The sequence below is a fragment of the Adiantum capillus-veneris genome, chromosome 13, assembly GCF_014529385.1.
Source record: "Adiantum capillus-veneris isolate H3 chromosome 13, ASM1452938v2, whole genome shotgun sequence".
Lineage (NCBI taxonomy): Eukaryota > Viridiplantae > Streptophyta > Polypodiopsida > Polypodiales > Pteridaceae > Adiantum > Adiantum capillus-veneris.
In genome coordinates this window covers 104567232-104581556 of record NC_140943.1, presented here as the reverse complement: position 1 = coordinate 104581556, position 14325 = coordinate 104567232, and the positions used below count along the sequence as shown (strand labels likewise).

At 42.5% G+C, this 14325-nt stretch overlaps 1 protein-coding gene across 3 annotated transcripts; it reads left to right on the top strand.

Moving 5' to 3' along the window:
- Positions 1–359: 359 nt before the first annotated feature.
- On the top strand, positions 360–13128 carry LOC147444567 (RNA binding protein). Of its 3 annotated transcripts, none has more exons than XM_086527888.1 (2): positions 360–743; positions 12893–13128. In XM_086527888.1, exons 1-2 carry the CDS (start codon positions 485–487, stop codon positions 13111–13113), a joined length of 480 nt encoding a protein of 159 aa, XP_086384014.1. In that variant the 5' UTR covers positions 360–484; the 3' UTR covers positions 13114–13128. The 3 variants fall into 3 exon arrangements, with proteins under 3 accessions (XP_086384014.1, XP_086384015.1, XP_086384016.1); XM_086527889.1 differs by lacking the exon at positions 12893–13128 and adding an exon at positions 10202–10471 and having other exon boundaries at positions 364–743; XM_086527890.1 differs by lacking the exon at positions 12893–13128 and adding an exon at positions 10649–10683 and having other exon boundaries at positions 367–743.
- The last annotated feature ends 1197 nt before the right edge of the window (positions 13129–14325 follow it).

Here is a 14325-nt window from a genome sequence, read left to right as displayed (position 1 = left end):
AAAATGGAAAGGTCTTCTTTTAAAGCTTTACTCTGCTCCTAGATTTAGATTTAGAGACTGTATGGAATGATGTTCTTGTTCTCGGGCTGACCCACCATCTACCTGTGGGTCCCATGTACTCTTTTTCAGTTCAGTAATTCCAAATTTCAACTTTCCTCGAAAACAATGTGGAGGATGGTGCCAACTCCATGCCATACATATGTGCAGTCTTTTGTTTTTTTATGTGCACAAAATGCCAATACATCGTTAAAGATTATAATATGTAACTACTTCTCCTCCGCACTCGTAAGCTTTTGGGAAAGCTTCAGAAAACAAGTCATGACAGGATATTTCAATTCACACCGTCTGCAAATGTAAGCTAGTTGCTACAAACCAATCGAGGCACTTTTAGGTGCCCCCCCAGCGGGCGGCCTTCCTCTGTTCCTCTCTCTACCCTAGGGTTTGAACTCACACCGTGTGCTTCCATTTAGGCTGGGGAGAAGACATGAGGCCTCTCGACGAGCAGGAGACGACAGCCGTCTTTGAGAAGCTGCACAAGTTTGTAGGCAGCAATCTGAAGCACCTGATAGAGCGGCCAGCTGTGGAGGGAGCTCCTAACGCCACCACGCCTCTGCGCTACTGCTTCCGCCTTCACAAGAGCAGGGTCTTTTACGCAAGCGAGGCGCTAGTGAAGAAAGCAACAAACATATCGCGTGAAAAGCTCGTCGGTCTTGGCACTTGCATTGGCAAATTCACAAAATCTGGTAAGTTTCACCTTCTTGCATCTTGCCTCGACCTCCTTGCTACTCACGCAAAGTACAAAATATGGTTGAAGCCCTCATCAGAAATGTCATTTCTGTATGGTAACCATGTACTTAAGTCAGGGCTTGCCCGCATAACCGATAACACCCAGCAAAATCAAGGGGTGGTTGTTTTTTCTATGTCTGATATTCCTCTTGGTTTTGGTGTTGTCGCCAAGAGTACCCAGGAATGTCGTAAGCTAGATCCCAATGGGATTGTGGCTTACCACCAATCAGATGTAGGTGAGTACTTGCGTATGGAAGATGAACTGTAGTAACATCCATCCAATTCAAATTCTTCCCTTTGGGTGTTCTTTCTGGGTGTGCTTGAGAGAGGCATATTCATTTTTGTTATACATTGGATGCGCGTGCTTGTGCTTGTGCTTGTGCTTGTGCTTGAGAGAGGCTGAACTAGTGTATATTCTTTTTTGTCATATGGTCGTGGTATTAAGATGTTTCTGTCTTTATTTTGATGCCAACCACACTGTTCCTTAGCTTGTTGTCAATTCAAATAGATTTTTTGTTAAACATTGGAGTCTAATAGACTCCTATTGTCCATAGCTTTTGACACTTTAAATTCTTATTTCATAAGGGTTACAATGAGCTTTGTTAATTCTTCGATTGGAAAGATGTTTGTGGAGTGTCAAGGGCTGTCTTGGATTGTTGTTACATTTGATTCAGTCTATCAACCTTACACAACTACTAGTACTGTACTTGGCCTCCTTCAAAACCACATCGTCACATTGCATATTGAAATAGTTGTCTTTGTTTTGAGGTGGCAATGCCACCTTGGGTATCTTGGGATACTGCATTTAGTAGAATGACCAGTATTGTGCAAGGTCACCATGAAATGGGCTTTGGCAATTTTGGGTAAGTGAAACGTTTTGAGCCTCGAAATGTGTCGCTGATCAAGTGGAACACATGCCGTTTTCATCTACCAATGTTTAGGACCCATGTTTCACTGTGTTCTAAAAGTAGATTGAAATGTCTCATTAGTGAAACAACACGTTTTGAGGGTGAAACATTTGGCGGTGATGATACTACTAGTAAGGGATACATTGCTTGTGTCTTAGGTCATGAAAGATGAAAAACATGATATGCATTGTGCCTATGATATCTTTTTTCTCTTGAGGATGACTTTTTACCTCTTGAGACTTTCCTACTTATTACTAACATTCCCTTCCAAGACCAGGAAAGCTAGTTATAGGAAGGTCACCTTGTTGTATTTCTTGCCTGACACTTCAGGCAAGGAACTTTGATGGGGAATTATGTGATGAGGTGCATTGGAAGCCAGCATTGGGCGGCACGTGTTTGTACATAATGTTGTACGTGAAGGAAATATTCATTTCTAACCGTTTGGTTCATGCGCGTGTATATGCTAGAATAAGAAGTGAAAATGAGATACTAGGCATGAACAACTCTAAGAACCGCTTGGGTGTGCATGGGTGCGTTGGCGGTACCCCCCCCCCCCCCACACACCCCGGCCCCCCTCCCTTCCTTGACTACTCGCCAATTGTAAATTTTCCTCGTCATCTCCTCTTCTAATTTTTTATTTTCTTTTTAATGGAGATTGTCACAAAGTGATGACGTGGCGGATAGCAAAAACCCTAATTTCTGCCAGAAACCCTAAAATTCTTGCAAACCCTAATTTTTGCCAAAAACCCTAAATTCCGGAAATCGCGGAGGCGGATTATTAAATTTTATTTTTTTTTTTGGAAAATGATGAGCGACGCGAATTTTGCTTTTGCTTTTTTTTTATTAAAAAAAAAGAGAAAAGACTCTCTAAGAGAGAGAGAGAACTGATGCTTTTGATTTTAAAAGCTTTTGGGGCTCTGCTTTTGGGCATCCCTTGTAACCTTTAAATTAGTGGTGAGGGCCTCACTTCTCAGGGCATCTGGACGCAGAGTCTGAGAGTGAAACCCTAACCGCTCTCTTGTACTTTGATGATTGATTAATACAAAAAGAAATACCGAAAGGGGCGCCAGTCTTTGGGGCCAATATCTCTAGGCACGGAACTCCGCCGGGCCAGTGCAAATCTATTGTGATCTGTGAATTGTTTTGAAGTGGTTATTTGGTGCCGTCGCGGTTGATTCTTAACTTGGAGTGTCCAAGTTTGTTACAGTGGTATCAGAGCACGGCCGATTTCTCTTCTACGGGAAATCCGATCCCCGATTTTTCTTTCCGCGGCACCTATGGCTTCAGGCAATGATCAGTCGACTCCCTCTGCATCTGGAGATGCGGGCTGGGATCACAACGAAGATTCAGACAGAGAGTATGGCCCGCCTCAGCCTACTCAGGCGGAGCAAACAGAGATGGAGCGTCGTCAATTGATTGGCGATGCAACAAAGATGATGCTCAATTTTGCCAAGGACCCGAAGATGGTAAAATATATGAACCAGACCTCTTTGAAAGAGGTACAGATGGAGTGGCAGAGAACCACAACACCACTCCCGAAACCCGCTCTCAAGAAACCTTCTACCTCCAAGAAATATACGGAGAAGGAACTGGAGAACGTGGTTGATGCACGGATTGCTCAGCTTTTCGACGTGCAAAAGAAAGGCAAAAAGCACGGCAAAAAGCACGGCAAAAAGCTGAACAAAGGTACTGACTTCCCGGGATATTTGGGTCGTCAGTCGACATTCGACAAAGCAAAGAAACGGAAGAAGCGCGTTCGATTTGAAGGAGTACCCAATTCTTCTTCTTCTTCTTCTGACAGATCTTCTAGCTCCTCGGATTAGAGCGAAGAAGACAGAAAAAAAGCAAAAAGCGAAGCAAGACACAAAGCTTCGGAACGGGCAAGAAAAAGGCAAAGAAGGCTACATCTCGCCCAGAGACTGACAGTTCTACTGAGGACTCGTCTATAGACAGCTCAGATTTCGATGACGGAAAGTTTTATGCGAACAAGAAGAATTTTTACAAAGCCAACCAGTATGACTTTCTCGAAGATAACAGCAAGAAAGTCCGAGAGTTTAAGGAAGGTGGCCACTCGATCAAGTTTGATACTTTTCAGGATACTCAGATGCTTCGAAGGCTTTGTCTCTTATACAGCAGTTTGACATCGCTTTCGCGGGAGGACGCTATTCAGAGCACTCCAAGATTCGAAGAGCTGCCTCTTATTTTAAGGGGAATGCTCGCACTTGGTGGTCCACGCTTCTATTAAGCAAGACTGTGCCGGTTACATGGCTGAAATTCAAGAGGCTTTTTATTTCTTCTTGGTTGACTCAAGAGTTTGAGCGAGATATACGAGCTGCTTGGAACCATCTCCGGATGACCAAGAGCGATACAGTGAATTCTTACTGTGAAAGATTCTGGAACTCTTTTCTACCTGCCTCTTCATTCAAGAAGATCTCGTTCAGAGAACAAATTGAGCGGTTTACATTGGGTCTACCTACAGAGATCCGAGACCACTGCTTGGAACAGAAGTCAGCTTCTATTCAGGAGTTGATGAGTCATGCGAAGCGGGGCTTTGCAATTCACTCTGGCAATCTGACTTACCCCACAGATGAGGTCATGACACAACGAACCGGACAGACTTCTGGGAATGAAAGTAGAAAACGAAAGAGCAACCCAGAGAAAAAGGATGCACGACCCAGACTTACTCATCAGGAGCGGACTCGCTACATCAGGGAGGGGAAGTGCTTTGGATGCGGGGAAACTGGACATATCTCCGCGAAGTGCCCTAAAAAGGCACAGAAAGAACAGAATGACAAGGACGACGAAAGGCCTGAGAGTTCGAGAGCAGCTGAGGACCGTGTACGAAAAGGCAAGATGAAAACAGGACTGGTTCCAGATTGTGTGGGTACTGATCCCGACACCATGGATGAGAGTACAGAACTTTGCCGAGCTTGGGGCAAAGTGAAAGATCAAGAGGCCCTGATTTTCTTTGATGGAGGAGCCAAGGCCAACTTCATTTCACCGGAATTGGCGGCGCGGCTCGAGATTACTCCCGATCGGATGGGACCATTTGCAGAGGCAGTTCTAGCGGCACCCGGCAGGGACATAGCCATTACACCTGTCATTGGCAAACTTCGGTTGCATTGTCAGGGGTATTTGGGGCATGAGGACTTCTTCATAATGCCTTTGGAGGGTTGTGATGTTCTCTTAGGGATTCCCTGGTACCACAAGAACAATGCCGTGGTCGATTATCGGGCGAGAAAAGCGACTTTGACTACAGAAAAGGACAGAACAATTGTACTTGATATTAAACTAAAGGGCGAGTCTGTCCCTATTGTATCGGCTTCGGCTATTTCAAAATTAATGAAATCCAGTCTGTTTGTTTACTCGATCTTTATGAAAGAGTTGAGTGGTGATGATAGGACAAATATGTCTAAACTTGATAAAGAACGCCAAGATTTTCTACACTCTCACGCCGATTGCTTCTCAGAAGGCCTGCCAGGAGAGTTACCACTTGCTCGTCCTGAAGATCATACCATTGATCTGATACCTGGTAGTACACCATCGAACCGGCCACCCTACCGTGTGAGCCGAGCACAGAATGAAGAGATTATGAACCAAGTGAAAGACCTCTTGGAAAAGGGTCTTGTCCAGCCTAGTACTTCACCGTATTGCTCTCCAGTATTGTTGGTTTTGAAGAAAGACGGATCTTGGAGAATGTGCATCGATTATAGAGCTCTCAACAAAATCACCATCAAGAACAGATTTCCAATTCCTAGGATCGATGATATACTCGACAGGTTACAGGGATCCTCATGCTTTAGCAGGATTGACTTGAAGAGTGGATATCATCAGATCAGAATAGCACCGGGAGACGTCTACAAGACAGCTTTTCGGACGACTTTTGGGTTATTTGAGTTTTTGGTGATGCCTTTTGGCTTAACCAATGCTCCTGCGACATTTAACCGGATGATGGATAGGATTTTTCGAGAGTACAGGCTATTTGTTGGCACTTTCTTTGACGACATCATTGTTTTCTCCAAGAATGAGGCAGAACACAGAGATCATCTGCTTCAAGTCTTTCAGGCATTACGAGATCACAAGTTAGTGATCAATGCAAAGAAAAGTGAATTTTTCCTACCAGAGATACATTTTTTAGGACACATTGTGTCAACAGCAGGAGTGCAAATGAACCCGGCCAAGATAGAGACTATCCGTGATTGGCCCGATTTGAGGAATGTCCATGAAGCTAGAAGCTTCTTGGGATTGTGTTCGTACTACAGGTGGTTCATACGAAAGTTTGCAGAGGTTGCTTCCCCTTTGCATACCTAGACACAGAAAGGAGTACCTTTTTCGTGGGGACCCACAGAGGTGACTGCCTTTCAGACATTGAAAGAGAAATTGACTACGGGACCTATTTTGACTTTGCCGGACTTGCAGAAGTCATTCGAAGTATATTGTGATGCTTGTGGTCGTAGTCTGGGTGCGGTCTTGATGCAAGAAGGCCATGTCATAGCTTACGAGAGCCGTTTGTTCTCTAGGCCGGAGATGACAGCACAGATCTATGAGAAAGAGCTTTTGGCGGTTATCCATGCTCTTACTCAGTGGCGGCATTACCTACTCGGCGCGGATTTTACTGTCTTTACAGACCATCAGAGTTTGCGCTACTTCTTGTCACAGAAGCAGCTTTCGGAAAAACAGATGCGGTGGGCGAACATCTTGTCACAGTTCCACTTCCAGATTGTCCATGTGCAGGGACAGAAGAATGTGGTGGCAGATGCTTTGTCTCGGAAACCGTTGGTTCTGGCTATTTCCGCGATACATCATAGGAGCTTCGAGGATATGGTCGATCAGTGTGCCACAGATACAGATTTTGCAGATATTTTCACACGGATACGGGATGGGGAGACAGTAGCTGGATACTCCCTTCGGGAAGGCTACTTGATGAAAAAGACTATGTTGTGCGTTACACAGCCGTTGAGGGAAAAGGTTATGACTGATTGCCACTGTCCACCTTTTACGGGTCACCGCAGCATTGCTACCACCATGAAAGGGGTAGAGAGAGATTTCTTTTGGCGGAGACTGAAGAAGGATGTGGAAGAGTTTGTGCGCAGTTGCTTGGTATGCTAGAAGGTCAAGTTTGACAGGCATAAGGCACAGGGATTGTTACAGCCTTTACCCATACCCACCCGCCCCTGGCAAAATATTGAAATGGATTTCATTTTTTTTGATCTCTCGAGAATACAGAATGATCACGATGATTTTCCGATTACATGGCACGTCTGAGACGATTCTCTTCGACATAGACCCCAGATTTATGAGTTGGTTTTGGAAGGCAATTTGGGAGAACATTGGCACGTAGTTGCAGTTCTCATCATCGTTCCACTTGCAGACTGACGGGCAATTTGAGATTGCCAATTCAGTGATTTTAGATTTATTGAAGTCTTGTATCTCGCATCAGAAGACTCAATGGGAAAAGAACTTACCTTTGGTGGAATTTGCCTACAATAACACGATACACTCTTCGACGGGGAAGACGCCATGAGAGATTGTTGAAACTGCTGTGAAGGTTCCATCCTTCCTGAGCACGAAAGATTAGAAATTAGAAGCGGATGAATATTCGCGAGATTTGGATACGGCTTTTGCCAAGGTTCGCGAGACTTTACAGAAGTCTCAAGAACGACAGAAAAAGGCAGCGGATCGCCATCGTCGCGACTGGAAACTGAAGAGGATGATTGGGTGCTCTTACTTTTGAGAAGGCACGCCTAAGAAAGAAAAAGGGAAAGGAGAGGCTTTTTCCAAAGCTTAGTATGTGATACTACGGACCTTTCCAGATTACTTACAAGATAAATGAAGTCTCCTTCCGATTGAAACTGCCAGATACTTGGAGGATTCACAATGCATTTCATGTGAATCTCTTGAAACCTTTTAAAGGTGATGTGCTTGATGATGGGGAGCCTGATGAGCAACCCGAAGTGGAAGAAAACGAGGAGATCCTTGTTCCTGAACAGATTTTGGCACATAATGATACGAAGAAAGGTAAAGTCCGAAGGCGGTTCTTGGTTAAGTTCAAGAACTTTCCTGCATTTGATGCGAAGTGGATGGAGGAGGAGGACCTAGCAGATACTCCTCGGATTGTGAAACTTTACCTCGATGTTTTGGTTTAGCATAGTCTACTCCAAACGGAACCCAGAAACTCAGCTTGGCCGAAGATCTGGTGCAGTGGGATGCACAAGAGGGGAGTCGCTCCACTCCTTTGTCAACAGATGCCTCGATTTTGATACTAAAGTCACTGATGTCTCTTTGAGCTTCAGGGATACTGAGAGCTGACAGTATTCTGCTGGATGACTTTATGAAATGGAATTCCTGATTATGATACTGATTTGTTCTTGACTTCTTGTGAGTACAGGAACTGATAGACGAAATGACTGCAGCATTTTGGTCTGATTGATCTCGAATAGACATGGTTGCAATAGGGGTTAGTCAATCGGACATCGATGAGGTCCCGATTGGACCTAGATGTGATTGCTAGCTACATTGCCGATAAATCATGGTCTAAGATCCGAATGAATGTTGAATGTCATGTGATGTCATGTGATGTGACTGTCGATTTTATACATGTGCTAGATGTGTGTTCCTAGTACGTAGGTACTAACAGTCAGTGTCTGCTAAGACGGTTTATGGCTTTTGTCGGTTTTGCAGGCGTAATCGCGGTCGATTACAATGCTTTCAAGAGGGGGGTATGTCACAAAGTGATGACGTGGCGGACAGCAAAAACCCTAATTTCTGCCAGAAACCCTAAAATTCCTGCAAACCCTAATTTTTGCCAAAAACCCTAAATTCCGGAAATCGCGGAGGCGGATTATTAAAAAAAAATAATTTTTTTTTTTTTTTGGAAAATGATGAGCGACGCGAATTTTGCTTTTGCTTTTTTTTTATTAAAAAAAAAGAGAAAAGACTCTCTAAGAGAGAGAGAGAACTGATGCTTTTGATTTTAAAAGCTTTTGGGGCTCTGCTTTTGGGCATCCCTTGTAACCTTTAAATTAGTGGTGAGGGCCTCACTTCTCAGGGCATCTGGACGCAGAGTCTGAGAGTGAAACCCTAACCGCTCTCTTGTACTTTGATGATTGATTAATACAAAAAGAAATACCGAAAGGGGCGCCAGTCTTTGGGGCCAATATCTCTAGGCACGGAACTCCGCCGGGCCAGTGCAAATCTATTGTGATCTGTGAATTGTTTTGAAGTGGTTATTTGGTGCTGTCGCGGTTGATTCTTAACTTGGAGTGTCCAAGTTTGTTACAGAGATACGGCTTACAATAGGGAATAGCGAGTGCTCATCATCAACATAAATTTTAATGTTCTTGTTCTCATGCTCTAAAGCCACATAGTCTGGGACCGGTTGCATACGGAAGTGCCATGGCATACCCAAGATGATATCACATCCCTTGATGGGTGCCACCAAGAATTGTACTGGCCAATCCGAAGATTGAACTGTCCTTGCACGGGAGTTGCATTGGTGGTCGACCCTTCGAATGCCGATTCGGAAGTGAACGGAGTGCATAGTTGAGCCAATGTGAGGTTGTACTTGGTTGGGTGTGAGATACTTAAGCCGTTTGCCGGTACCCTTTGGCTTCTTAGGTTGATCGGGGTCCTTAGGGGGATGAATTATGCCTTCATCTCCATGGTCATCGTAGACCGCTCTTTGTCTCGCACGGTACGTGCTTTGTTTCATCCTTTTGGGGGTACTAGTGGAATGCAGATCCTCGGCAATGATTGCCAACTCCATCATCCGTTGAAGGGTGTCATGAGGATACATACACCTTCATGCTCTTTCGAAGCGGTGGTTGAAGGCCTGCTTCGAACTACCGCATCTTTTGGAAATCTTCATGAAGGGAGTAACTTTCATTGTCAACATAAGCCATGACTTTCTCATGTTCCTTCTGGACAAGCCAGTTCCATTCCTTCCGGATGTCCTCAAGGTCGGGCGGGAGGAATTGTTTATAAAATTCAGCTTTGAATTGGAACTTAGAACTTGCTTATCATGTCGCCAGAACTTGCTTATCATGTCGCTTGTCGTAAGAGCTTTTGTTATTAAGCCTTCTTTGTCAAGTCTTCATTTCTGCTTTGTGGTCTTGATGTTAATGATGGGATATATTTTGTCTAAGCTTATACCGAGTCTTTGGTTTATCTCTACACTAGTATTTTTTTTACTTTACCAGTTTAAGTATTTTCTTTTATCAGTAGCCATGTGTCTCAATTTTGGCTCTTGTAAAGGTGATTGCCTTTCTTTTCTGTTTTGTAGCTACTAGTTTGTAACTTAAGATGTTTCTGACCTATGTACTGCTTCATGCTCATGCAACAGCATACTGTACTGTAGCTGATATGTTCCTGTTAGATTATGAACACCTTAAGGAGTGGAAACCTTAGAACAGTTTGATTGTAATCCCTTTAATCTCTTCATGTAGTAAAGCGAGTTTAAAATTTAGGTGACCATATTACTGATGCTGAAAAGCTCCATGTTTTGACAGAAAATTGCAACAGCTGTGTAGTTGCACCCGCTTCTGAAAAAGGAGACCATTTTGCTGAGGAACAGTTTTGGGGTTCCTTTGTTACCTTCAATATATAATATATTACACATACCTAATATGAGAAGATCAACGAAAGTGACTTGCAGAAGATATGTTTTTAATGGCAGGTGGATGATGATTAGTGGGTTTGACAGATGCGACATGCTTAACTGCTCCAGTTGCATGTAGTTGATGCTTGCTAACGTTGTCAATGCTAGTGACATTGCCTAATGTATTGATGCTTCAACGCACTGTAGGTGGGCTGCGATGATATGGGTAGAGGTTCATATTGAGCATATAGAAAGAAACACTTGCAATGTTTATATGCTAGTGGCATTTTGGTATACTGCATACACATAGAGAACCATTTGGACTATTCCATATTATGCTTTCTACACCTGTGTGCAGGAGATGATATAAAATTGTAGGAAGGGCAACCAGGAGGTGATGAGGGGATTAACAGTGTTCCGTGCCTATATCACCTGTGAGTTTGATTATGAGAAGTCCTGAAAACTGCCCAGAAAGTTGATTGTAAACAACTGAGAAAGAGGTTTTGGTTTTTCAGCGCAAGGTTCCATGGCATGTCTGACACAGTTAGCATTCTAGACCTGGCAAAGATTGGCATTAATCCTAATGTCATACTATGCCCATAACTGCGGAATTTCTTGAGGGTGCAATTTTTTGTGTGCGTGCAAGGTGTTACGAGGGGCAGGCAATCCCGTGACTGGCGTTACTACCAGGACTCGCTATGTGCAATCATCAAAGGTCTGCTCGTAGGGAGTATATGCGTCAAGAATCTTTTTTTCAACCTGTAGACATGGCAACTAGCTTGCTTCTTGACCATGGAAAAGATTGTTAGCCCGGTTTTGTCCCTCTTAGGGTTCGTAGCTTCTAGAATGTTGGTCTTTATGGTATTTTACAGCTGTCTTCTTGTCACGAAGGGCGTAGTTCTTTCCTAGTTTTGATGGTATTAGTTTGTGCTGGTGATGAACTAAATATGACGTCAATCTGTCTTACGTTCTTTAGCTGTGTGCCATGTGGACATGCTACTTCAATTTCGGAGCCTTGGAGAACCTTAGACAATTTTGTATTGCCACGTTTATGAGCCTATTCGCAATTCATGCATGCCTCGGTTAGTAATTTCTGTAAGGCCAGTGGTATGTTGTCATGTTTGGGGGGTGTCAATGTGTAGAAGGGGTGTGACATTTGTTTGTGTCAAAAGTTTTGTGGTGATTTGATCATTCATTGGGGCCATGTGATATGGTACATATTGAATAGGGCTTGGGTGGTATATTTCATGTAGGAATGAAAAGAAGTCAGATTGGCATTATTCCTCTGATAGAAAGGTAGTATGCGTTATGTAGAGGAGCAGCTCATTAGAGGAGCCCCTTGTCCTCATCTAACTTGGACATCAAGGAGGTCATATCACAACCGCGCAATCAATAGCATGAGAACTTGGCTATTAGTAACGAATGCCCCAAAAGTGTCTTTTCTGTTGTGTTTGATTACGTGTGGTAGGCAACAAATCCTTCAAAGATGACTGAATTCTTCCAAGCCGACTCTTACTAAAGGAGCTCTATGTTTATTATTTATATTAGCCTCGTGCGAAAGAAAACACGATAAATGCTAGGTTGCAATCATGGTGTTCTATGTGAGGGTGTACGCGTAAGGGCTATAATCACTCTTGCACCTTTAGGAGTCCCTTGCATGGTTTTAGTTGGGAGAGGTATGGATACCTTGCTAAGGCACATCAAAGGCACCACAAGACAAGTAATCCTATGTATGCTATGATGTAGACAATGATGAATCCACAATACACTAAAAAAGGCCTGTAGTTGAAATGTAGCACAGGGCTTGCCAAAAACGTTTTTCCCAATGGACGAAAATAAAGCCTCACTTAAAACTCTTTTGGTTTTAAGGTCAAAATTTGAAGCATTTGATGGTATTTACACTAATACTTGTAAAATGTTGTTGGTTCTCTTCAAGGAAAGCTTGGAATCTAGTTAGGATTTTGCAATGCTAGCTACCTTGATTTTTGCCAAAACTAACCCTAAACCAAGTGAGGAGTGATATTAGCTTTGAAATAATCACCTTGTAGCCGAGGATGAGGCATGAGATTAGTAGATGCAAGCTATATGAGAACTCATTGCGACAAATGCTTTTCAATTGGAACCATCTTCTCCTCCTAGCTGTGTCTATGAGAAGCTTGTGAATGTCATTACAAAGACGTCCCCATGAGCGTATCGGCACATTTGCTAGAGAGGATTTACTTTAGTACCAGACAAAGATGGAAGCTATTGTTCTCTATTCATGGGTATGTCAATTTGATGTCTATGTATGTATCTATGTATTTACACTTGGGCATGAAAGAGTGGATGATAAGAAGAGGGCCCTGTAATGGTGCGTTGTGAGTCGTCCTTAAGTGGGATCATTTTACTGTAGGCCTTAATATATATTCACCTCTTGCCACCAAAGTAGATAAAAGGATACTTTCATAGCTTGTTAAAAGAGCAATTTTGTGCTCTTAAGTAAAATGGTGTACGTATTAAAACATTGGGATGGATTAGGTATTTGAAGTAGGAAGATGAATGACGTGAAACCCTTTTGTTTGGCCCGGATCAACTCACGAACTTTCGAACTTTGATGTGTTAGGGCGGATCCGTAGGGGAGGGGCGGAACCCCAACCCTTTGTCGTTACTAAACGAAGATTGAAAGGTTCAACTCTATCGAAATCGGCAGAGTTGGAAAACAAGCTGGCTACCCCCGTCTCGTCTCGACAAAAGCTCCATCGCACTGGTAGCGATTATCCATATGCTACGAAAGTGATGACGAGTGGCTTGGGTTCTACCCCCGCCGTGCGGACACACCCTTAGAAATAATGATATAAGGCAATGGTCACTCGAAGCATAGTTTTTAGTTATTCTGACAAATAGCTGAGCACACTTTATGGTCATGCGAGAGTTGAGGGTTGGCATAGTAGTCCTGTGTGCTTGAGCTTTGGCACCTATGCCGATTTTGCAACAGTTGCACAACTTTGCTGATGAGCCTCTTCAAGAAAGCTCATTGTACGACAACTAAAAAAGCACTAAACTTTGACTAGTGAAACTATTTAGAATAGAGAATACTTGTAGTTGTGTATTCTAAGTAAGAAAATGTAATAGTCTTTATAAGAATAAATTGTGATATAGAAAAGCAATAAATTGTGACCATGAAAAATAAATTGTGGCAAGCTTGTGATTTTGGTATGTATTAGGGTCTTGTTCTTAGAAACTTTGTTACTATGCTATGTTTAAATCATCTTTAATTAACTTTTGAGTGTAACTTTTTTCCTCAATATAAGTTGTAGTATGAAAAAACACTAAACTTTGACCAGTGAAAGCAAGTAAATTAGAGAATACTGGTAGTTGTGTATTCTAAGTAAGAATATGTAATAAATTTTATGCTTCTATCCAAAAAAACAAGCAGGAATGAACCTTATAAATTGTATAGAAAAACAATAAATTGTGACCGTGAAAAATAACCGAATTAGATGTGGTGTGTATTGTTACAAGCGTGTAATTTTGGTATGTATTAGGGTCTTGTTGTCAGAATCTTTGTATTACTGTGTTTTTTTAAATCACCTTTAATCAACTTTTTGCTCAAAATTAGTGCTTGTATGTTGGAACAATAAGAGGATTTGTTTTTTTCATTCAAAATAAGAAAATGAGATATGCAACAAGTTGATTCCTCAAATTAGTATGACATCAATATAGAGAAGAGACGAGCACAATTTCTTAACTCCTAGAATAAGCTACTAAATGAAATGAGACTCCAAGTAGTGTCAAAACATAGACAAAGGTATGGCATACAAACTTATGACTAAAATAACATATAGTCTTTTATATCTTTGCATTTGTACACATATATGTCTATGTGTGTCTGTGTCTGATTCTTGTACATAGTGTATTGGATGAAGTACACAATAAACACCAAAATAAATAAAAGAGATGGTACCTTAAAGTGAATAACTATACGCTTTAAAAGTCTAAATGTGGTCAAAAGTCTGCCTCAAAGATAGCCAAATTCACAATCTTTGACATAGTCAC

What these genes read in the sequence shown, in the direction of transcription:
- LOC147444567 (XM_086527888.1), top strand. Translation starts at nt 485, where the DNA reads ATGAGGCCTCTCGACGAGCAGGAGACGACAGCCGTCTTTGAGAAGCTG. An exon ending in TGGCAAATTCACAAAATCTG is followed by an intron (nt 744 to 12,892) that starts GTAAGTTTCACC and finishes TTGATGTGTTAG; the next exon opens with GGCGGATCCGTAGGGGAGGG.